The 24,969-nt window shown below is 41.5% G+C and overlaps 1 protein-coding gene, 2 long non-coding RNA genes and 1 other non-coding gene across 4 annotated transcripts; 2 read left to right on the plus strand and 2 right to left on the minus strand.

The window, feature by feature from the left end:
• Positions 1-4,025: 4,025 nt before the first annotated feature.
• Positions 4,026-5,132, plus strand: LOC144988473 (uncharacterized). Its single transcript, XR_013652405.1, has 3 exons — positions 4,026-4,387; positions 4,468-4,598; positions 4,795-5,132. It is a non-coding gene; the product is annotated as an uncharacterized LOC144988473 (long non-coding RNA).
• A 2,189-nt stretch (positions 5,133-7,321) lies between these two features.
• LOC144988609 (uncharacterized) lies at positions 7,322-7,826 on the minus strand. Its single transcript, XR_013652551.1, has 2 exons — positions 7,766-7,826; positions 7,322-7,609 (listed from the first exon to the last, which is right to left on the minus strand). It is a non-coding gene; the product is annotated as an uncharacterized LOC144988609 (long non-coding RNA).
• A 2,829-nt stretch (positions 7,827-10,655) lies between these two features.
• LOC111948727 (uncharacterized) lies at positions 10,656-17,272 on the plus strand. Its single transcript, XM_078937425.1, has 3 exons — positions 10,656-12,085; positions 13,166-13,552; positions 15,771-17,272. Exons 1-3 carry the CDS (start codon positions 11,356-11,358, stop codon positions 15,809-15,811), a joined length of 1,158 nt encoding a protein of 385 aa, XP_078793551.1. The 5' UTR covers positions 10,656-11,355; the 3' UTR covers positions 15,812-17,272.
• Positions 17,273-19,582: 2,310 nt separating this feature from the next.
• Positions 19,583-19,655, minus strand: trnar-ucg (transfer RNA arginine (anticodon UCG)). Its single transcript has one exon. It is a non-coding gene; the product is annotated as a tRNA-Arg (tRNA).
• Between the last annotated feature and the right edge of the window lie 5,314 nt (positions 19,656-24,969).

The raw sequence follows: 24,969 nt of genomic DNA on the forward strand, positions 1-24,969 counted from the left end.
GCTGCTCCTTCCTGCTCCTGGAGATCTACCACCTGCCTGTTCTCCAGCTCTCCCTGCACTCCTTCCTGCTGATCACCTGGACCAGGTGTGTTCATCCAGTCACAATCTGGAGACATCTGATTGAGCCAATCAGCAGCTAGCAGGGCTTGGAGATCTGGAAAACAGGCAGGTTGGTAGATCTCTAGGACCAGGATTGAGCAGCCCTGTCTTCCAGCTTTCCTTCCCAGAATGCAACAGTTTGACTGAGAATGAATGTTCTCCTGCTGTTGCTGTGAGGATTCTGCAGGTCCGTTCTTCAGTGGTTCTGGTGGTGTTCTATCTGTCAGTCACTCCAGGTTCCTGTCAATCATCCACATGTCTTCATCTCTGTTGTCTTCAGTCAGTAGAAGTCTCTGTTTTCAGCTCTACATTGTCAGATCATCAGTTTTTGGTTTCTCCATGGATTTTCTCCTGTTTCTGTTTATTGATCAAATCTTGACGTTTCTGCCTCTGAGTCCAGTTTCTGCATTTTGGCTCCTTCCCTTCCTGACAGCTGGATCCAGTGTGACTCCGGTTCTATGTTGGATTCTCTTCTGCATCTGATCCTCTAAACAGGAAGTTGTTGTGACTGGAAGGATTTGGATCCAGAAAGATGGAGAACCTGAAGGATCCAGAGTGGAAAGAAGGCTAAACCAATCAGAAAACATTCTGTTCAACAGAAACATTTAGTGTCAGACCCGGAATGAGGAAGCTGTGACCTCACCACAAATACTCTTCCTTTATTTTGAAAATCCCCTGCTGTTTGATTCTGTACTTAGTAGCAGCTTCCTGTCCCTGCAGGATCTGCTCTGTGTTGAATTCAGACGTCTGGCTAAAGTCCAAAGTGACTCCTGGACTCATTTAGAGCGTTTTTCTGAAACCTGAACGTCTGGAGGCTCTGAGTCCGAGCGGAGCTGCAAAGACACGAGCTGCAGCTCAGAAGAAAATGGTTTGATACCAAACTGGGGGGTTGGAGACACTTTTGGATTCATCTGGAAAGCTGCTTCACACCCAACGGGATTCACGCGGTGGGCGTGGCCACTTTCAATGTTAAGTCAATGGTACAGACGCCATCTGAGGTCCTGCGGTGCCATTTGAGCGGATCGCCCATGGAGAACCATGGATCCATTCACTAGATTAACACATCAATCTAGTGAATGGATCCATGGTTCTCCTGAACTTCCATTCATTCTCTTCACCTGCTGGTTCCCTTTGGGGGCAGCGGGGTTTCAGGAAGCGTCCTGCCTGCTGTTGGCCAAAGGCGGCTTCACCCTTCAGTCTGCTGCAGGGCCCATGGAGCTGGAGCATTGATCTGGCTATGCGGCTCCAGGAGGAGAGCTGGCGGCCAGACAGAGAGCTGCTGCTGATGGAAAGACAGTCTGATCATCTCCTGAACTTTAGCTTTCTGGTTTCCATGGAGACCATCAGAAAAAAGTCCCTGATTTGATTCTGGTTTGTAGTTTTCCTCTGGGGTTAACATGGGACAGCAAGCCTTCAAAGTCGGTCAGAGAGACGGAAAGACGGCGGAAGCGTCCGTCTTTCAGACTCATCAGGAGAGAAGATCACTGAACGGAGAGAATCTGAAGGATCCAGACATGGAGACGTGATTCCCCATGATTCTGGAGAACTCTTCATCATCCAGAAACCTGACCTCTCAGCATCATCCGTGTCTTCATGCAGTGGAAATGACAGAAACACAGACACCGCTCCATGTCGCCATCAGGCTGAAAACATTAGCTGGAAGCTCCGCCCACAGGCGGCGTCCAGCTCAGGAACACATTTGTGGACAGACGGCGAGCAGAGAATTATCCACGCGGTGAAAGAGAGGCGGTCAGTGTGGACGCAGCTGAACAGAAATGTATTCATGATCATTCAAAACAAAGAGGACACTTTTGAATAGGAAGCAGAAAGGGCAGGTGTTCAAACCCCCTAGGGTCCTGTGTGTGCACGTCTGACCAGCATTAACCTGTTATTTCTGTTGGTTCTGATCCATAAAGGTTTTTAATTACCATTTATTTGTCATAAGTGTTCAGAGTTCATATAGTTTTGCATTTTTCAAGAAGTTTTTTGAACTTTTTGAGCTTTTCCAGTCTGGTTCTACTGGTTTTATTGGAGTTTCTACTGTTTTTAATTGTTGCTCCACGTGACCCAAAGGTCTCTGCTCGTCCCTGCTGTGCAGCTCTGTCCTTCCCCTCTGTCATGTGTTCATCCGTCCACATGAGGGCGCCGTCTAGGTCATGCCTAGTGAGCTGAAAGCCAAGAAAAGGAGGGAAAAATGGAGAAAATGAAAGACCTGAGGAAAGTTAGGCAGTTTATGCGTTTCTTTTTAAATAAAGTTTCTGCAACGTGACCCGGAAGTAAACAGCACGAGGCGCTAGCAGCGTTAGCTTGTTAGCAGGCTAGCAGCGTTAGCTTGTGTTGAGAGGTCGGTGGTGTTTTGTTGGGACGTTTGTGAGGTTTTTGAACTGGATGATGATTTGCCGGTGCCTCCCGGTTTCTTTCCTCCCCAGCCGATGTACTGTATCCACAACCATTTCCAACACCGATGTGTGCTGTGGCGCGATCTTTGCCAGGATCTCCAGGACTTCTTTGCGGGTGTTTTCCTCGCTTTTTTCTTTCAAACCTTGTAACTTCAGGTTCCAGCGCCGTTTATATCGCTCCATCTCCACCACCCTCTCTTTTAAGTCATCATTTTCTTTTTCAGCAAAGAAACTTCCTTTTCCAAATTATGCACTTTGGATTTGCAGTCCTTTATATCAGCAGCGTTTACCTCAGTGATCTTCCTCAGATTAGCCAGAATCACAGAGTTTTCCCGAAGTCTTCCGTCAAAGTCGTCAAATCTCGCCGTTAGTTTTTCGATGGCGGCAGTTAATGCTGACAACTCGGCATCACTTTTGTTAGAGACGGGTACCTTGTTAGGTGGAACGGAGGGTTTAGTGGGTGTAACCGGGGTTTTCTTTTAGCAGACAGCGAGGAAACTTCCATGGCGTATTCGTGGTCATGTGTTGTCATCTCTGGGTTTTTGGATGCGGGAGTTGGATTCTCCGATACAGGCTTTTCCCGTGGCATTCTAGGAGCTCTTAATATTGCTGTTGTTGTTGTTTTTCCCAATTCGTTCTTGTCTATTTACAGTGGTAAGACTTGAGAGTGATAAAAAACAAAACAAAGCAAAACTAGTTCAGCAGTTTGAAAATGAGGTCAAAAGGGATATTTTGGGACCGGACCGTTGCAGCTCACAAAAAGTTGACTGCACGGACCGCCATCTTAGCTCCTCCTCGTTGTCCGAATCTAAAGTTAAAAAATCGAGTGGACTTGAAATTTCCCAGAAGTCTCTACGAAAAACCAGTGTGGATCGATGCTCACTCGATTGGCGAATATTGACCAGAATGCACTGCGTATGAGCCACAATGCATTGCGTTTGAAATGGCAGCTGGTTGGGCAAGGAAAACAACCTAAACATGTAAGTATATTAAAAAGTATCTAGTATCTGTTGTAAAATACATTTGTAAATACGTAAGATGATGTGTTTAATATGTTATATTCTTCAATCGACAACCTACATTGTTTTGAAGCTCATCAATTTCGGTAATGCTAAAGCTAACGCTAGCGCGAATTAGCGCAGAAGGCTAAAAACAAATGCTAGATATAACATCAAAAAGCAGTGATTTCTAACCGTAGTCATAAGTTATTAACAAATGTTTTAAATGTGTTTATATATGTAGGGACAGACGAGGATGAGGAAAATCTGATCCATCTGTGGATGGAGAAAGATAGCCTGTTTGTTTTCAGGCAAGCTCGTGCCGGATGGTAGTCAAGTCACTTGTTGATCATGATCAGATTTGTCTTTGTTAATAAACGGTGAATTGTTGTCATATTGGGGTAAAGGTTTTTGTTGAAAGAGGAGAGGAGAGGAGGAAAGAGCAAGAAGGGAGAGAGGAAGAGCGACAGGAGAGTCTGTTCAGCTTACTTGAGTTGAAAATATTGTTCAAAAAAAGTAATGTTGCCGTTGTTTTTCCAATTTGTTTAATAAATGCATGAACAAAAATGAATTATTTACATGTTTTATTTAAATCAGAGCCATTTCTAACAATCTCAAAAGGATTTTCATATAAATATTAAATGTACTTATTTACAATTTCGTTTTTGTTAACATTTATTTTTACACATGTTAACAACAATTGTCGTCCTCCAAAGTCATGTGAGACACAGTTGGAGCTGAAAGGAAAGCAGAGATTTGTCCTTGCAGACGGACGCCACTCTGCTCGTCCTGCATGCACCTGGTGTCGTCCTGCAGTGGCTCCCAGCAGTCCCTTCGCTGATGCACAGATTGTGGAGAATTGAACTGCAGGCAATGATTTTCATTGCAAAGGTTGGTTTTACTTCCAGTGCCCCCAGAAAATTGCTCTCCTCCTCATCTTTATCATGCCAAATGCTCTCTCTCCACCACAGAGCGTGTTCTGGAGTGGTGCTTGTTGTAACATGCCTCAACCACATTCCTCATGGGTTCCCTGTAGGGTGTCAGCAGCGTGATAGGATGAGCAATGCAGGGATACCCACCATCACCCAAAAGGATCCTTCAGGTGGGTAATGTTTGATTTACATAAATTGGGCTTTTACGTAGAACCTGTGAATCATGGATTGATCCTGGATTCCCAACAAAAATATCTCTAAATTTGGCATTAGAGTCACATACAGGCTGGTCCAATGGAATAAAAAAGTTTCCTGTTAAAATAACAAGCTGCATTTTCTTTTTGGGCCTTTATTCTTATGTGGCAGCCATCGATGCTCCCCACGACCTTTTGGAAGACCCAGCAAGCTGCTAAAAAACCAGAGGTGACTAATGGCAGTTCATTCACACTGGATGCTGGATGACCCTGCTCATCAGCTGGAGGATCCGGTCTGCCGTCCTGTGGACAACGTCGCTCACAGTGGACCGTGGCATGTAAAAGGCTCTGGTTACCACACCATAAGATGTGCCACACCCCAGAGTGTGAGGAACCCGAAGCTGCTCCACCAGATGCTCGATGGTCTTGCCGAAAATCCGGTCTTAAACGAGTGATATGGTTTGACTCTGAATAAAAATGACTAAACTTTGAATTCACAAGTGTTTCATGTACTTAGACTGTACAACTCCAAAATCCAATGTTGAAAAAGAATGTTAAAGTCTTACCCAGCAGATTGTGTAACCTTGAGCACAATTAGTGACAAATGCTTAAGTTTAACTAAAAAAAACTTTAAGTTTAACTCACAAGTTGTTCATGTCTGGCCAGGACATCCAGAGGAAATCTTCTGAGACGTCTGCTTCTCCTCCTTGCTCTCCTGTGATGCTGCATATCTGCTCGTTTTGGGTTGAATTATTGCCAACAGGAACACGGACAGATTCATATTCAAAGCTATTTTTAGTAAGGTAGAAGAGAAAACTACAGAAAAAAATGCCTCCTCGCAAGACCCAGTAAGTCGTTCAGCGGTAAAAAAAGAGGGTTGATTTCTTTAGGGTTGATTTCTGAACAAATTCATTAAATCAACACAAATGTGTTTGTAATTTTATTATTTATAAATCAGCCACGTTTTCCTTTATCAGAACACAGCAGATTCATAAATAGTCTTTGTAAAAAATGTTCATATTTATTATTCTTTTACTTTCACAAATAGGTGTCATTCTCCGCGTTAGAAGTAGTTTGCCTCCAGACCAGGTGGTGGCGGTAATGCGCCACTTTGTTTCCGTGTCAAGCGCCATATGATAACACCCGAAAGAGAAAAGTATTGAGCATGGGTGTCCGAATTGCTATGAAAATTCAGAGAACTATATAGAGAACTATATAGTGCTGCACTATATAGGTTTTTAGTAGTTAGGGATTAGGGTAGGAATTCGGACACAGCCCCTATCTACTAAAACCCTATATAAGGCGGCACTATATAGTTCTTTATATAGTCCTCTGAATTTTCAAAGCAATAGACCTTTTTCACACTTCCGCATTTTTCGACCGGAAATACGTCAATGACGTGTAAAACAACTTCCTGTTAGCGTAGCAGCAGATATGAAGAATGGCAGAGTCGAAGAGTTGCAGTCTCTGTTGCGTTCCAGGCTGTTCGTCTTCCAACCAAAAACAGCCTTACCTTTCATTTCATTATTTTCCTGTGGATCCAAACCTGAAACCCAAATGGATATAGGCGATCCGATGAGATGAAGGGCATAGTTTTAATGTAAACACAGGTAGCACCCTCTGCTGCCGGCACTTAGTAACTTCGCTCCGGGATTGTGGTGCGGCTGCGTCGTTCGTCGCCTGAAGAGTGGTGTTGCCCCGAGTATTTTCCCTTGGAACAACTTTACTGATCCTTTGAGAAGGGAGTCAGTATATGACAGAACCTCAAACGTCAGGCTATGCAGCTAAGCTGTGAAGATACTAGCGACATGGTGGCTAAGCTAAGACAGTAAAGATGGATCAGGACTACGTGACACACCCACCTGCAGGTAAGGTTGTTCATAATGTGTTTGGTTAACGTTAGTCAACTATGTGTACCGTTATTGGATAAATGCATTTCTACCTGAACAAATTAATATTTATAATAAAAGATGTTCATGCTCTCCCCTATTTTAATTACATGTATTTAATCACTTTTGAGCATTTTGTCATTTTGTAATTTCCTTAAAAAAAAAAAATGAAATGTATTTGTAATTAAATACTTAACATACTTTTCAAAACATGATTACTGTGTTGTGTTGAAAGGTAGCATAAATATATGAAGACTGATTTTTAATTTCTTTATCTTCACAGGTGCTCTGGATGAGGCTTTGGATTACATCCATGACTTAGAAGCCAAGTTCCTTTGCTGGAGCCAGGAGACGATGTCATGGCGGACAAAAGTTCCTCGTTCAAGACCTCCTTACTGACATTGGATCTAAGATCATCATTCCACCTTTTAAGCTTTCAGCTCCATCAGCAAGGAGGAAACAGAACAAACCACAGCCATCACCCGCCTCAGAATTATAGTGGAAAGAGTGATCAGTAGGATAAAGTCCTTCCACATCAGGAACTCTCTGTGCCGCTCACACTGATGGGCGGTGTGAATCAGATCTGGCTTAACCGCCGTGTTTTGGCAAATTATCATGGACTTTTTTGTTTTGAAGAGTTAATTAATGTTTGGTATGTAAATAATGTATAATGTTCAAATAGTATGGAAAAATTTAGTGTTTCCACATATTCTTAAAATCTAATTAAATATAATTGTTATATTCGTAATATTTTTCTGTTGAAATGTGACTTTGACTTCACAAAAAGAATTAGATGAACAAATAAAACAATTTTGGTCAAAATTGTGCCTCATTTAATTTTTTTGGTATGCAAATAACATCAAACATTTACAATAAAAAATAACATTACAGATCAACAGTAAGACAGAAGGCTGAACTGATTGTTAAAGACAAGATAAGTGTAATTTAAGGTATGCATTCATGCATTTGCCACAATATATATCCAAGTTCTCTTTCATTCCATCTCAGAAACCCCATCCAACACAGCCTTGAGAGGTTGGGGCTGCACCTGGCATAATCTGCTTCCAGATGCCATCATATATGGATCTGGCTGTGGTCCTACACAAGAGAAAAACAACACACAAAAGTTAGACATAAGTGCATAACTACATTTAAATTTAATTCATTATATCTGCTGTAACCATAATTTGGTTAGAAAAAGATTAGAAAAAAAACAAACTTAACTTGCTCACAAAGCAACAAAAAGTTAATCACCTGTATGCCTTGTACAGTGTGGACCTCAGACCGTCCCTGCCAACTGTTTTGGGTTTTTGCACCACCAGCTCACTAACCGGTTCCCTTATAAGTAAAAGGCAGAAAGCAATTAAAGTCTGTAGTAACTACTTGGGGTGTTTTTATAATAATTTAGAGTTGTTATGGATACACATACGTTCTTAAAAAATAATGACAATATGATCACAAACCCACCTGTGCCATCTTTGCAAGCCACTCGTGCAGGCCAGGGGGGTGGAGCAGCCTGCAGACCCAGCTGTGAATAATGTGCGGTCTGGAACAGGATGGCAACTATGTGATTGCAAAATCCTTTAGCAGCCACACAACTGCAGAAGAAAGCTTTCAGGTTGGCACTTTCTGCATCCAGTGATATCTAGACACAATAAATTATATAGGTTAAAATTAGGACATACTTATGTTGCTACATCAATGTTCAGAATGACATGAAACTATAACTGTCAGTAGGGTGACCAGATTTGAGTTTGTAAAAAAGAGGAGTGAAGTGAGTTTGTGAGATATTTCATCGAGAGTAATTGGTGTTCAGAGCTGCATACATGAAGCAAATATAATTACATTTCATCTATGTTCAATGTTATTTTATTATATAAGTATCAAAAGAGAGGACATGTCCAGGAAAAGAGGACTTCTGCTCACCATACTTTCAGAAAAATAATACTAGTAAGTGAAGAAAGTGCCGCAACCGCAGCAAAAAGAATGAAGACGCATTTGGGCAACTTAACATTTCTTATTTACAGCTTCACCAAATTTTTGGGTGTTATGTTAATCTCATGCCTTTTCACTTAAACATACACACAACATATTCACTGCGATGCCTTATATTACAAATTAATAACACCAGGATTTACAGTTGACGTAAACACACAGAGTTACCGGTGATGCGGCTATGGCTAAAGCTAGCTGAAGCTTACCTTGGTAATGGTGGATAAACTCTTCGTGGACGAATTTATATCCCATGTCCAATTTGTTTCCTTTAGTGGATGATTGCATCTTCACACTCTTCATCACATCGGTGCTGGTGAACTTCGGAACACAACTCAGGCTCTTCGAAAACACTCTAGGCTCTGCCATTCCTCCGCCAGCGAAGCACAAACCGGAACTAGGTTTACACGTTGATGACGTACTTCCGGTTTTTGCGAAAAAGGTCTATTCGGACACCCATGCTCACTACTTTTCTCTTTCGGGTGTTGTTCATAAGGCGCTTGACACGAAAACAAAGTGGCGCATTACCGCCACCACCTGGTCTGGAGGCGAACTACTTCTATTTAACGCGGAAAATGACACCTATTTGTCAAAGTAAAGACATAATAAATATGTACATTTTACGAAGACTATTTATTAATCTGCTGTGTTCTGATCATAGCTGATTTATAAATAATAAAATTACAAACACATTGGTGTTGACTTAATGTATCTGCTCAGAAATAAACCCCCAAGATATTTGTCCATGGCAAAAAAAAAATATTTTTGTGCCAGTGAACGATTTACGGGCTCTTGCGAGGAGGCATTTTTTTCTGTAGTTTTCTCTTCTACCTTACTGAAAATAGCTTTGAATATGAATCTGTCCGTGTTCCTGGCAATAATTCAACCCTTTTTCGTGAGATCAAACCGAAAACGAGCAGATATGCAGCATCACAGGGCGGGAAGGAGGAGAAGCAGACGTATCAGAAGATTTCCTCTGGATGCCCTGGCCACCAGGATGACACCAGGAACCAGCAGGACGAGCAAAGTGGCGTCTGTCTGCGAGGACAAATTTCTGTTTTCCTTTCAGCTCCAACTGTGACACATGACTCTGGAAGACCACAATTATTGTTAACATCTATAAAAATAAATGTTGACATCTATAAACGAAATTGTAAATATGTACATTTGATATTTATATGAAAATCCTTTTGAGATTGTTAAAAATGGCTCAGATTTAAATAATACATGTAAATAATCCATTTTTGTTTAGGCATTTATTAAAATAATTGGAAAAACAACGACAACATAACATTTTTGAAAAATATTTTCAACTCATGTAAGCTTAACGGACTCTCCTGTCGCTCTTCCTCCCTTCTTGCTCTTTCAACAAAAACCTTTACCCCGTTTATGACAACGATTAACCGTTTATTAACAAATAAAGACAAATCTGATCAAGTGTCTCTAACTCAGACTCATCCGGCACGAGCTTGCCTGAAAACAAACAGGCTATCTTTCTCCATCCACAGATGGATCAGATTTTCCTTATCCTCGTCTGTCCCTACATATATAAACACATTTAAAACATGTGTTAATAACTTATGACTACGGTTAGAAGTCACTGCTTTTTGATGTTATATCTAGTATTTGTTTTTAGCCTTCGGCGCTAATTCGCGCTAGTGTTAGCTTTAGCATTACCGAAATTGATGAGCTTCAAAACAATGTAGGTTGTCGATTGAAGAATATAACATATTAAACACATCATCTTACGTATTTACAAATATATTTTACAACAGATACTAGATACTTTTTAATATACTTACATGTTTAGGTTGTTTTCCTTGCCCAACCAGCTGCCATTTTCGAATAATTCAAACGCAATGCATTGTGGCTCATACGCATTGCATTCTGGTCCGAACGCAGTGCATTCTGGTCAATATTCGCCAATCGAGTGAGCATCGATCCACACTGGTTTTTCATAGAGACTTCTGGGAAATTTTTAGTCCACTCGATTTTTGAACTGTAGATTCGGACAGCGCTTCCAAATGGCGACCGCACTATATAGTGCACTATATAGGGGTTATGGCAATAATTCGGACACAGGGACAGAGAAGCCCTTTGAGCTTTATGCTTTTTATTTGGGGACCCGTCTGTCACTCAGTGGTGGTTCTACACTAACTTACTCTCCGGGCGATAAACCAATCATTTCCTGTTTGACTTTGTGTACGAATTGTGCTATACAAATAAAATTACTTAAGTTACGTAAGTAATTGTAAAGCGTTACTACCCACCTCTGCATATATATTCATTTCAATCAGTCTCTTCTGGTCCTCCAGACTCCTCAGACATTTTCTCCAATGATCACTGATTTTACTGGTGCTTGACAAAATCCAAAAGTACGGGTGTCATGATAACCGCATCACCGTGGTGATGACCTCATCATATTTTTATTTGAAAGTTTTTTTTCTTTTAATTCTGCATATGGTGCGTTATTGGAACTATAATAAACGCATTAAACACATTTATCTTTGCTGATAATTTACTTTTTCTGCTAGTCCTGTGTTCAGACTTGTTCTCCTTCTCTCCCTGCACACGGCTTTCACCTGACCTTTTCGGCTGCGCACGTCTGTCACTGCCTCTGTGCTGCACGAGGCGTGCTCCCTACTCACACGCGTGTGCGGTTTCAGCGGCACACATCCTCACTGATTCTACAACAGAAGTTTCTATCTCAGGGAAAATACGACACACGGTTAACCGTGACACTGTGCCCCCTGCTGCTTTATCACCGCGTCACAGCTCTATCCAAAAGTGCTGTAAACGTATAAAAGGTTCCTTGTTGTGTTTGTGTCCCTGCAGTCCTCCCCCAGCATTGGATGACTGAAGAGGAAGTTCTCTGCAACCAGCAGAGGAACTTCAGAGTGGATCAGGAGAAACCAGAACCTCCACAGATTAAAGAGGAACTGGAGGAACCAGAACCTCTGCAGATTCAAGAGGAACAGAATGAACCAGAACCTCCACAGATGAAAGAGGAACAAGAGGAACCAGAACCTCCACAGATTAAAGAGGAAAAGGAGGAACCAGGACCTCCACAAACTGAAGAAGAACTGGAGGAACCAGAACCTCCACAAACTGAAGACGAACAAGAGGAACCAGAACCTCCACAGATTAAAGAGGAACAGGAGGAACCAGAACCTCCACAGATGAAAGAGGAACAAGAGGAATCAGAACCTCCACATATTAAAGATGAAAAGGAGGAACCAGAACCTCCACAAACTGAAGATGAACAGGAAGAACCAGAACCTCCACAGATTAAAGAGGAACCAGGGGAACTCTACATCAATCAGGATGAAGATCAGCTGGATCTGAAGCAGGAGACTGATACCTTGATGGAGATTCCTACTTATGAGGAAGATGAGAACAGTGAAGCAGATCTAAACAATCAGCAGAGCTTTAATGTAACTGATAGTCAGGATGAAGAAGGAAACCAACATGAAGAACCAACATCAACTACAGATGAAGAGACAGACCCACAGAACGGATATCAGAGGAAGAGGAGGGACAGAAGTCATGTCCAAAATGTGGACAGCTCTCACGTGTCAGCAGGTCAGTGTGTCTCTGATCTTCATCTCCACACTATCGTTATGTTCACTTCCTGGTTCTGGAGGTGATTTCTAAATAAAATAAATATAGTAACAGACATGTGAATGTAACGGTGTAATTCCTAACATTACAAAGCTGGTGTTGTGCTGAAATAAGTCTCAGAGACTGTGTCAAACATTTACTATAGATGCCTGCATGTTTACTGTGAATAATGGCAAGAATCTCAAACATTATATTTGTTTTCAGACTGTTTTCTTTTTTGTAATTTCATTTAAAAATAATTGGAGACATAATCAGGTTAAAAGTACATTTTCTGTCATCCCTCCGTCCCTTTTCTAGTAAATCTGTCCTATTTATCTCAGCATGATTTAATTTTAGTATACAGTTAGATGACATTAGAGACCTGTTTGTACCATTTATGAATTACTTATCTGTAATTTCATTTTTATTTTAAAACAATGTTACGAGCCGAGCCTTTCGGGGGTGGATGAGCTTTCTCCTCGCTTTGGATTGTTAGTTATGTTAATTGAATGCGGTGGTATCTGGGAGGCGATTGGCCCATCTCCTTTATTTTAGGTTGGACGTCATCCCCTGGTCGTCCTGGGTTGCCTGGCTCTCCATCTACAGCGTCGGCCCCGCCCCTCTGCGGTGGAGGCACGGACACATAAGCTGACGTGGCCCAAGCACCAGGGCGGCTGACTTTTCAGCTCGCCATTTGTGTTTTGTGCACTTATTTGTGTTTCGTTTCGGTTCTTGACACATTGGAATAATTTCTACTTATACCGGTTTGTTTAATTGTTTTGTTTTACGGGCATGTGCTCTTCGATTATTGTTAACGGTGTCTATATCCCGTTGGGATCCCATGTGGGAGGATGCCTGTGTGACAGACCCAGCCGCAGCTTTAGCCGCAGTTTTAGCCGCAGTTTTATACTGTTGTGCTAAAGAAAACAAAAAAATGTATTTTAAAAAAATTAAGTTTTTTATTGTGCATATTCTGAATGATATTACAATATTTCTTACTGTTACTTAACAATACATAAAGTCACCATAAAATTTAAAGGGCCTGTTCTTGTGTCCCTGCAGACCTCCTCCAGTGTTGGATGACTAAAGAGGAAGATCTCTGCATCCATCAGAGGAGCTTCAGAGTAGAACGGGAAGAACCACAACTTCCACAGATTAAAAAGGAACCAGGGGAACTCTACATCAGTCAGGATGAAGATCAGCTTGATCTGAAGCAGGAGACTGATACCTTGATGGAGATTCCTACTTATGAGGAAGACGAGAACAGTGAAGCAGATCTAAACAATCAGCAGAGCTTTAATGTAACTGATAGTCAGGATGAAGAAGGAAACCAACATGAAGAATCAACATCAACTACAGATGAAGAGACAGACCCACAGAACAGAGATCAGAGGAAGAGGAGGGACAGAAGTCAAGTCCAAAGTGTGGACAGCTCTCACGTGTCAGCAGGTCAGTGTGACTCTGATGTTAAAAAAAATCCCATGAAAACAAATGTTGGTAAGAAATACAAACAATATCCAAAAGAAGAGAGGCTTTCCTCTATCAGGTCTGGTAAAAACTCAACAATAATTACTAACCCGTCTGACATGGAAACTGGGTCTGATGAAAGATGTTATATCTGTAAAGAATGTGATAAAAGATTTTGTAACAAATCTCTGTTCAGAATTCACACAAGAATCCATGCAAAAGATAAGCAATTTTCTTGTAAAGAATGTGAGAAAAGCTTTAGTTGCAGACCTAATCTCAACAAACACATGAGAACTCATACAGGAGAAAAGCCTTTTTCTTATAAAGAATGTAAAAAACATTTTCATGATGCATCTAATCTCAAAACAAACATGAGAACTGGTACAGGAGAAAAGCCTTTTTTGTGTAAAGAATGTAAAAAACGTTTTCGTGATGCATTTAATCTCAAAACACACATGAGAACTCACACAGGAGAAAAGCCTTTTTCTTGTAAAGAATGTAAAAAACATTTTAGTCAAGTATCTAATCTCAACGCACACATGAGAACTTGCAAGACTTCTTCTTGACTATGTAAGGATCTATTGTAAACTCTAGATTCTAAACTTTTCTGATAAGAGGTCAACCTCTCAACCTCTGTACCACAGCAGAAGGCTTTATTTTACAAGGGCAAAAGTTCTGTATCTCAAAAAATTAAATATGTTAAAATAAGTTTTTAATGCTCAAAACTTCTGGGGTGAAACCCCAATGTTCTAATGAACTCCATAGCAACCTGAGTTTTCATTTCATGTACACAGAGCCACAGGCTGATGGCCTCCACACCATATTGATGCAGTAATTTCATTAGAGGGAGGCACAAGTGAGTATTGATTGTGTAGAAATGCATTTTTCTAAAAAATAAAAAACGAAAAACTTTGGTTGTTTTGATATATGAATTACTACAGGTGGTCCTTTGTCCCAACAGCAGTTAGGCTATATAATGATACAGTTTAGCACTGTTGAAACTGCTGCTGGATTTACTTATTTATTTATTACTATTTTAATTTGTACAGACTCTTTGTTTTTCTAACTGCTATATTTCTTGTTTGGCTGCTGTAACAACTGAATTTCCCTCATGGGTTCAATAAAGTCTTGTCTTGTCTTATCCTGACTTTCTTGGACAGCTTTTTTAGGTTTTCATCTTCTCTAAGCCACAATTATCAAAAGCAAAAAAGTAAATGATCAATACATTTCAATATATGTGTAATGATACTAGACAATGAATTTTACTGCTGACAAAATATGTAAAACTTTTCACAAAATGAATTATTTTAGTTGTACCTGTTAATAGAAATGAGTTGTTTGGAATTATTAGAGTAAACATCTAGTAGAGATAGATATCGTTAAGATTTTATCTATTAACACCTCTTAATCTGCTGCTTTTCACTCTGGTACCTTATTGGTATTCTAATTGATATTTTGTAGTGTAAGTTTACACTAAAATAAAGTAATCAATAAATACCAATGTGTATTTGTAAGTACAACTCAGGTAACCCTGGTGCTATCTTAGATGACCCCACCCTTACTTTGACGTGTTATTCCTACCATGATAAAGGTGGAAAGATTTCATGTAATCCAAAGACACCAGTGAGGTTCACAAGTCATTAAAAAAAACGTTTAGCGCACTGTCTAGTGGGTCTAGATGACCCAACTCCCAATGTTAAAGTGCCTAGGATAGGACAAGGGTCACACAGTGCAGTTAAGAATCAAAATGCAGAGAATATCAAATGGCCTCCTCACTGCAGAGAAATATAACAATGTTGTATTTTAATTATTTTTTAGATTGTGTATAGGATAATGCATTATTGATGAACAATATGATCTTTCAGCTTTCTAATATTTGAATCCCTGTTTTAATATCAATGAAAAAAATCACACATTAGAAGAACTGTTATTCCTGTTTTTATTTGACTATTTTTCCACTGTCTGCAGGTCTGCAGAAATATAATGTTGAACTGAAATGTTTCTTTGTTTTCTTCACTTGTGTGTACACATACACAAACACGCACACACACACAGAGCCAGCAGTGAAAACAGCCCCATACATGTTTTATCAGGTTTAATAGTATGAAGGGAAAAGCTAAAGTATAACCAGTGTGTTTGTGACTGAAAGATAGAATGAAGTAGACATAAATCTTCTTTCACTTTTGGCTTCTCCCATCAGGGGTCACCACAGCGAAACATCACTCCCTTGAGGATGAGTAGCATGGTTAACTTGGCAAATGTTTTCATGTTGGATGCCCTTCCTGACGCAATCCTCTCAATCCAACCGGGCTTGGGACTGGCACAGCAGCAGAGAAGGGAATAGGGAGCAGCCAGGAATTGAACCCTGGTTTCACGGATGGAAGGCGCCGCAAACCAGCACGACGTTAAACCGGCCCCACAAAGTAGACACAAACATAATGGAGAAATCAATTGAATCAGCAGTTTTGTTCAGTTTCTATTGAAAAGGCTGCATAAATATGACAGACAGCTTTCAGGTTCAGATGCAGTTCTGAAAAACAGCAGAAACATGATCTGATGGAGGCTCTCATTTATCCTCATTATTCTTCCAAACAGCCCAATCAAGTTGGCCCAAAGGCACATTGGCAGAGCAACATGTTGTCTATGAAGAACCTACTCAGCTGTGCTACAAATAACAACAAACATCCAAACCACAACGCTAAACAATCAAGACCAACACAACTGTCAACATCCAGAATCCAGCAAATATCCCAAACAGAGCATTATTACCCACAATGCACCTGCACAGGTCCTGCAGCAGACAGGGTCTTTCCCATAACTTTATTAGTCTCTTCTTTTTAAAACTGGTAAGATTTTTCTTCAACATTTAAAACAGAAAACAGGAAATGAAAATATTTGACAATCCAGTTGATGAGAAGCTGCAGAAAGACTGAAATCCATCAGATTGTAAAAACGTAGAGGTGGTCCTGTGATGATGATGATGTGATGAAGATGAGACGCTGATGTCACTGATGTTCTGGCTGTTGATGGGCTGGATGTGGGTCCTGATGGTGCTGAAGAATGAAAGATCCTTCTACCTGCAGTCATTCCTGAAGGAAGCTGATTGCAGCTGTTCTCTCCTGACAGATGGAATGATGGGAAATGAAGTTCATGTTGAAGTGTGGTCCAAGCAGAACAGAAAGGTCTCACCTCAAAGTCAGGACTTGGATCAGCTGCTGTTCTCTGGGAGCGTGCACGTGCTGCTGCATGTGCTTCTGTCATGGCGTTCTGGATGAGCTGCTGAGGTCTGTTTGCATCAAGACTCTCAGCTGCTTTAGTCAAACTGCTGAGCGATGGAACAATGGAGCCGTTTCTGAAGGAAGAGGATCAAACATGATGCTCTGCATCCGTTTGCTTCAGGAAGTGGAGGTTTTTTAGAGTCTCCAGACTGTTTCTGAACGGCCAAAGAAAAGCAGCTGATGTGGTTCTGTCTCCTACCAGCAGGGAGCGCTCTCAGCCGGACAGAACAGATCCTCAATGCTGCTCTGAGAAGGACTCTTCTGTTCCAGAAGCAGAGACTGTTCACATCCAGGAGAATCTGGACTCCAATGAATCCCAGAGAATCTCCTCTCTGCTGTTTGGACACTTTGACCAGCAGAGGGCAGCAGAACTTTCAGCAACTCTGGATCTGATCCCACAAAAACAATCCATGGATGATCAGATTTCAGAAGATTTGAAGGATCAAAGACAAAGTTCTGAAGAGAAGATGTGAGAAGAAAGTCCAGAATGAATCCACTCTGACTTCTCCTCATGTCTCTGAAGCTTGTGTCTTCATGTCTTCACCTCAGAGTTTCTTCTGGATTCCATGTGGATCAATAATATTGATCATGTTCTGTTGTCATTTTCCATCAGAACTTCAGGCTTTTCTCTGCTGATGATCTCTGAGCTGAACTTCTTGGAGGAATTCCTGAATCTGGGATTTGGAGCAAACAGTCAGAACAAAGGAGGTTTCCATTTCTTCTAAGCTCTGCCAGAAGAAAAGAGCTGAAGCTTGAAGCTGAAGCAGCATTTGCTCAGAGAATCTGTCCTCCAGACCAACAAGTCCCACCACAGCCTTGAAGACGTTTCCAGAAGCAGCAGCAGACTGTGTTCCCATGACGACGCTGAAGTCAGCTGCTGCTCTGCAGGAGAAAGTCTGCAGCTCCTCAGTCAGGAAGCTCTTTCAAGCTCGTGCACATCTGTCAGTGCAGCAGCAGAAAGCCTGTTTCCCTGCAGGAAGTCTGAGACTTTTCAAAGTAAGAGCCTCATGTTGGCAGAGATGGGTTGGATTCTTTGAGGCTCCAGTGTCTTTTGGATTCAGGATGAGTTCATGCAGATCTAGAAATCCCACCATGATGATCATCCTTGAGGAATTTCAAAATAAAAGACTTACAATCACTGCTGGATGATAAATACATTTACTCTTTATTTTCTGTCAATAAATAATATTTATCAATAAATCCTTGATTGTAAATGATGGATCTAAAGTTGAAAAGAAGTCAAAGTGCTGACTCAGCACAGATCAAAGGAGACACAGATGATTTCCTGGAATGAAGAAAACATCAAACATCATGATGTGATCTGGAACTGAGCTGTTCTTCAGAAGATCCTCCCAAACATGGAAACTGTTGCTGCAACACGTGAAGGTTTGGTTCTGTTGCTAGTGAGATCTGATGGATCAGAACCAGACTTCTGTCAGCTGGAACTGGGGCTTCTTCCAGACCATGTGACCTCATGGACAAAGTTCCAACATGGTTTCAATGAAATGTGGAGCTTTTCCAGGAAACTGGAAAACTGGAATATGTTTCAACACCAGGAGCTGGAAACACACACAAGCACTGTATTGGATTACGTCAAGTTTTGCATCGGAAATCCCCAACTACAGGGGATTTCCGACCCAGCTCCCCTCTACATTAATGGAGAGCATGTGGAGAGGGTCCACACCTTCCGGTCATCAAAAAGGCTCAGCAGAGACTCCACTTTCCTCAGGAAGCACAATCTGGACCCCAGCCTGCTGATAACATTCTACCGTACGTCCATAGAAAGCTTTCTGACGTACTGCATTACAGTGTGGTACGGCAGCTGCACCATGGCGTGACAGGGAGAGACTGCAGAGGGTAGTCAAAGCAGCTCAGAGGATCATCGGCTCCCCTCTCCCCTCCCTGTCGGACATCTATTCTTCCCGTTGTCTAGGCAGAGCTGGGAAGATCATAAAAGACAGTTCCCACCCTGGCTCTGGACTGTTTGACCTGTTGCCCTCAGGAAGGCGCTACAGGTGCATCAGGTCAAGGACAAACCGCCTTAAAAACAGTTTTTTCCCAAAAGCCATAACCATCCTGAACTCCCACATGCACGGTCACTGACAGCTCCACCCCCCATGTCTCTCTCTCTCACTATGCGCATCCCATCATGTCAACAACATCTCATTATGTGCAATACATTAAGTGCAATATATCTCTGCATTCATGGACACAGCAGGTTTCTTCTGTGTTTGTTATAACTACCTCTCTGCAGAAATTTCCATTGTAGATTTTGTTCTTTTGTAGATTGCACTTCGTAAATTGTGCTCTTCCTTTTGTGAAATTATTTTATTTTATTATTATATTATTCTGCGAGTTTACTTCTCTCTTGCATGTTTGCACTGAATAGTGAGCGGCTTTAATTTCACTGCATGTGTGTGTGATGTGAATTGTACATGTGTACAGTGACAATAAAGGCATTCTATTGTATTCTATTCTAAACGTTGCTGCAGTTCCTCGTCTCATCAAATGAGAGATTTCTCTGCAATAAAGAAGAAAATCTTCCAGAACAGCTTCAAGCTGCAGAAAAACTGTTTCCATCATTCTGAGGACATTTCTTTAGGCTTCATGTGAAGAAAACAAACTGTTGGAAAAGATGAAAACAGAAACAAAGACGTTTCTAGAAGCTGCAGATGCAGTTACAAAGAACAGCCAGCAGGTGTCTCACTGTGGGAGTCTCTGAAAGTTTTGCCTCCAACCATGAAGGGATTTGAACCCTCAATCTTTTGATCCGAAGTCAGACGCCTTGTCCATTAGGCCACATGGTCTGTGAGAACATCCAGGTCCAGCTGGAGTTGGAGGAAGATGAAGAAGAGGAGGAGCTTCTGCTGCCTCAAAGAGGAAAGTGGAGGAGGAGGCGCTGCATTGTGAAAAAATTAAAGATCTTTGGAATGCAAACATTTTTCATCAACAATCTGCAAAGATTTTAATGCTGTTTCTTGTTTCTGTGTCTACAAATATTTTTTCAATAAAAAATAGGGAAAAATTGAAATAAATTCACAGATTTTTTTCAGGTTAAGACAAAAGAAAAACACGTAACATTTTTATTTACAGTACAGACCAAAAGTTTGGACACACCTCATTCAAAGAGTTTTCTTTATGTTCATGAATATGAAAATTGTAGATTCACACTGAAGGCATCAAAACTATGAATGAACACATGTGGAATTCTATACATAACAAAAAAGTGTGAAACAACTGAGAATATGTCATATTGTAGGTTCTTCATAGTAGCCACCTTTTGCTTTGATTACTGCTTTCCACACTTTTGGCATTCTCTGGATGAGCTTCAAAAATGTTGAGAAATGCAGAAATGTGTGCTGCAGATGCCATGTTTGCCACTAGAGGGCAGCACAGCAGCTTCAGTCTTTGTCATTGTTGCTGTGTGAGCCTGAAGGAGCTTCAAAGTGAGCTGCAGCTTGGTTCAGACAAACCTCCACATTCACACACAGATGTGATCCTGAAGAAGTCTGAACAGAACATTTCAGGAGAACTCTTCAGTCCAGAACATGAGCCTGCATTGTTCCTGAAACTGGGATCAGAGTTCTGCTCTCTGCTCCAACAGAACCACCTTCATGAGCTCCTGGTTTCTTCTGGATCCTCCAACATTCAGACGCTCTCTGACTGAGTTCATGTCTGCACAGAAACATTCAGGATTCTCTTCTTCCACACGTCTTTCACTCTGAAACTCTCTTCTGAATGTGGATCATCTCAGTCAGACGTTCAGCAGCATCAGAGCCGTGCATGTGCTCCTCCTCATGAGTCCTGAAGCTGCACCGTCAGCTGCAGAGCTTCAGAGCTGCTTCCTTCTCAGACTTTCCACTTTCTTTGGCTCTCTGGCTCTGATGCTGCTGCTGCTGCAGAAAAACCAGCAGCTGCAGAAAAACTCTGCAGAGACTCACAGAGAGAGGATGGAGGCAGCAGATGAAGCTGCTGCAGACTGGGGGCGGAACCTGGAGATGACTGATGGAGGTCAGAGGGCGGAGCTTCATCAGGATGAAGGTGCTGCTTGGATTCTGGCTGGATGTCCGTCTGTCCTCAGTCCCTTCATGGCTGCTGCTTCTCTTCTGCTGATGTTTCTGCAGGAAGAAGCTGCTGGAAAACGCTGAGTCTCTTCTTTCTGTCATTTCAGTTACATCAATGTTCCAGTCTCACTTTACATAAACTCCTGTCCTTCATCAGCCGTTGCCATGGAAACCAGCTGACTCCAGCAGCTCCAGAAGTTCCTATTTGACACAAGTGGGTTGAGGCAGGAGGGATGTTTCTGGAAAAAGCATTTTCTGCTTCATCCCTGAGAAAGCTGAAGAAGAGGAGGAGTTCTGAGCGTCTTTTCTGGCGGGGACTCCTGCTTCACCTGCAGCCCATCTCCACCCTCTGACTGTGTTTCTGACTGCTGTTCCAGCTCATGGCCGCCAGTCTGTCAGCTAACGTCTGATGGGATGGAGCTGACATCTGCTAGAAGATTTCCTGTCAGACATCAGACGTCTAGCAGCTGCTCTGCTCTCTGATCACTCTGTCAGGAATGGTGTCTGGTCCAGCAGACCTCTGGGCGTTAACTCTTCATGGAGTCTTCCTCATGGCAGCCATTGTGAGACAGAGCAGCTGGTGGTCAGGAGGAGGGATGGTCTTCCTGGCTGTCATGTTGTTCTGACCCTCAAACAGCCTAGAGGTCATTGGCTGCATCTAGAATGGAGGTGTGACTGTCACAGGCAGGTGATGATGTCCTGTAGTTGGAGATCACCTGGATGCTCTGTCACATGTGGCGGGAATCTCTGCTGTTCTGGAAGTGGATTCTCTGAGCATGTGGCACAAAGGTGGAAGTTTCTTCTTCTTCTGATGATTCAAACCTGTAAAGAGTTTAGTTTGTCTGATCAGGAAACTGAAAATGAGGACGTCAGCGGAGCAGAAAGAGGAGGAACACCGTCAACAATCATGTTGGAGCTCCAACAGGCATTTTCCTGACTCAGCAAAAACATCTGTTTGTTTTTCTTTGTTCTGTCCAGCAGCTGAACAAATGGAAGAAGGTTGGAGGTTCAGTGGACCAAGAGCTGGATCATCTAAAGGAAAACGGGCTCCACACACAACATCTATGTGAGGATTATTCTGGAATTACTGGCTCCATTTGTCTGAATTATGGGTTACAGCTGATAAATTCACATGAATAATGAGGTCATGAGAGAAAATCTACATTTTCTTGCTGGTTTCTATTGAATAGAGTGATTCCAATCAGACTAGTGAAATATTCTGAATGTTTCTGAATATCCATTGATTCATGACTTCTGATCAGTTCTTCTTTCTGTAACTATGATCTAAATGGACTTTAATGAAAGACCATGTGATGTTTCCATTGATGCTAAAGCTGACCAATCATCTTATTGATTACAACACGAGCGCTTTCTGTGTCTAAAATCCGTCCCAGAAGAGTTCAACCATGACTTCAATGCCTGAGCTAAGCTCCTCCCCCTTTGTGTGTCTTTGTGTGTGTGTTTCTTGTGTGTTCCCCTGACTGCAGCAGTGTGTCGTCAACAAGAAGCTGATTCCTAGAGAAAAGTGAGAGTTTCAGCTCTAAGGGTCTGAAGTCCATCTGAGAAGATCACTAACTCATCAGTCCTGCTGTCCCTGAAGACCGGCTTCATGTTCAGAACCAGCTTCAGGTTCTGGGCTGGGATTGGATGTGTTGTGGTGGCAGTAAAGCAGGTTCAAACCCGGATCAAAGCAGAATGTAGAAAGTGTCAAAGTGTCAGTCAGACTCCCAGACAGAATGTTCCAGATCAGCATTTATTGGTTATTTCTAGATGTTCTTCATCTTTGGAGAAAAGCAGAGCCAAAATAGGATCCCAGATCTCCCATCAGGCCTTGCAGCTCCTGACTTTGTGACGAGTTCCTGCAGAAACTCTTGGAAATCTCATGTTGATTCTCTCCCAGTTGACATCCATGGAGATTTTCACTGCTGTTGTTCAACTGTAGAGTTTGTCACAGACGCTCAAACTCATGAAGAGTTCAGCTGGAAGTTGAGAACGAGGCTTTGAAACCAGCAGCAGTTTGAGTCCATTCTGATGTTCCATTCAGGTTTCTGCTACAACAAGCCTTTATTTTGAAAGAGCCAGTGGGGCAGAAACAATAGAAGGAGGAGATTACCAACCCCCCCTGGAATGTTGCCCCCTGTGCAGTGGACTAGTGGGGGCAGGGACGGCTGAACCAATCACAGAAGACTGTTGCAGCTTTCCCTCCAAAAGTCAACCAATCAGATGTTGTTGTTTGGATTCTTTGTCTTGATTTGAAATGGTTTTTGATTTTTTGATTTGATTTGAAATGGTTTATTTCAAGCAATTAAGTAGTAGAAATAATACACAACAGCAATATAAACATCAGTTATACATTCATACAGTAACTAATCAAACTTAGGATAATTAGACATATTAATAAATATTGCTTGAAAGGGAGTGGGAGGAAGCGAACTTATATAATCCCACCCCGATTATACTGTAACCATTTTATTACATGATTTATCAATATCCGGTTCCCAGTTTTTATCAGACAGAATTAAAAATCATAAGATATCGATAAAGCACATGACAAAGATGAATTACTTAAGTATTACGTCAAAAATAACTATTTTAGAAATCAACATGGCAAATGCAGATCAGTCATCTGAAATATATGCAGCTTATGTTACTTATAAAAGCCATTCATATGAATAAAACATAATACTATATTATTAAAGCAAACAACACTGTTTCAGGAATTTTCATAGCAAAAATTTCATCAAGTATCAAAAGTTAAAAACATGTGCAAAATTATGCTACATTAGGAAAGATTTTTGAATCAATTTATCAAGTTTTGGAGAAAGTGTAGTAATATCATTAAAAGTCAATCAATTTAACAATTTTCAATAAGTGATTAAACATTTGTTTTACTTTTTTTAAATATTTTTTTGTATTTTTTTTTTTTTTTTTTTTTTATAATAAGGTAATGCCGTAGGGGGAAAGTAAAAAGGGTCCATAACTGTCGATTGTCCAAGGTTGGTATTTCTTCTTTTACTGATAACAGCTGATCTCCTGGGTTCAAAGCAGAGTTTATAGTTCCCTTCGATGTTATGTCTGCAGACATTAGATTCAGGTCCATATCCTTCTTCAGCTGATATCAGCTGCGGTGAAAGTTGAGGTCAAGTTGTCTGCAGGTCAGAACTCTGCTGCTATTCAGGTGACGTCAGACTTATGGAGAAAGTGATGATTCCAGGTGTCATATTTCTTGAAATTATTTGGCTCTTTGATTTATTACTCCACGTTGATTCAGACGACCGTGATCAAACACTTCTCAAAGTCCTTCATGGTGTTCACAACCAGAACCTTGGACCGGTCCTCTGGACCGAGTGGTTTGACAAAGATCCTGCAGCCTTTAACCCAAGTGTTCTCAATCTGCTTACGCTTCCTGAGAAGCCGTGCATGTTTTGAGATTTCAGCATTCCTTCTGGTCAGATGGTCGTTCAGATAAGCAGCCGAACCTTTCAGGTGTTTCCTTTGATTCATCAAAGCTAGCTTGTGTTTGTGATTCACAAACCTGATGAGGATCGCTGGTTTATCCGTCTCCTTTCTCCTGGGGAGCAGGTGGCAGGTCTCGATGGTATTGAGATCCAGGGAAATCCCTTTAGATGTGAGAAATGAATGTATTTGCTGATCCAGAGACACAGCACTGATCTCCGTATTATTGGCACTGCTAGCTACGCTAGCGCTAGCATTAGCAGTGCTAGCTCGAGGCTTGATTGGTACTCCAGTGAGAATGACATTATTCATCCTTACTTGCTGTTCCACATCGTCCAGTCTTTTCTCCAGAATCTCGACCTGGTTTTCTCGCTGCTCGTTTTGAGCCCGAAATCTTCGGAACTCTTCCATCATATCCCAGAGCGGTGTTAGCTTAGCCGACACTTGTTCCATAAAACTTTTCAGCGTTTCTTGAATAATGTCAAGAGTCTTTTTGAGTTCTTCATATTCCTGGGGTTTCTTCGGGGGCATGGTCAGCTCTCTTTTTTGAAAATCAACCTTTTAAGTAATTTGAAGATAGTTGTATTCGCAGAGAGGCACG

The sequence above is a fragment of the Oryzias latipes genome, chromosome 2 (assembly GCF_053564925.1).
Source record: "Oryzias latipes strain Hd-rR chromosome 2, Olatipes_Hd-rR_3.1".
NCBI lineage: Eukaryota > Metazoa > Chordata > Actinopteri > Beloniformes > Adrianichthyidae > Oryzias > Oryzias latipes.

Coding starts and splice junctions, on each gene's coding strand:
- LOC111948727 (XM_078937425.1), top strand. CDS start 11,356: ATGACTGAAGAGGAAGTTCTCTGCAACCAGCAGAGGAACTTCAGAGTG. Junction 12,086..13,165: donor CAGCTCTCACGTGTCAGCAG/GTCAGTGTGTCT, acceptor GTGTCCCTGCAG/ACCTCCTCCAGTGTTGGATG. Junction 13,553..15,770: donor CAGCTCTCACGTGTCAGCAG/GTCAGTGTGACT, acceptor TTCTCCCATCAG/GGGTCACCACAGCGAAACAT.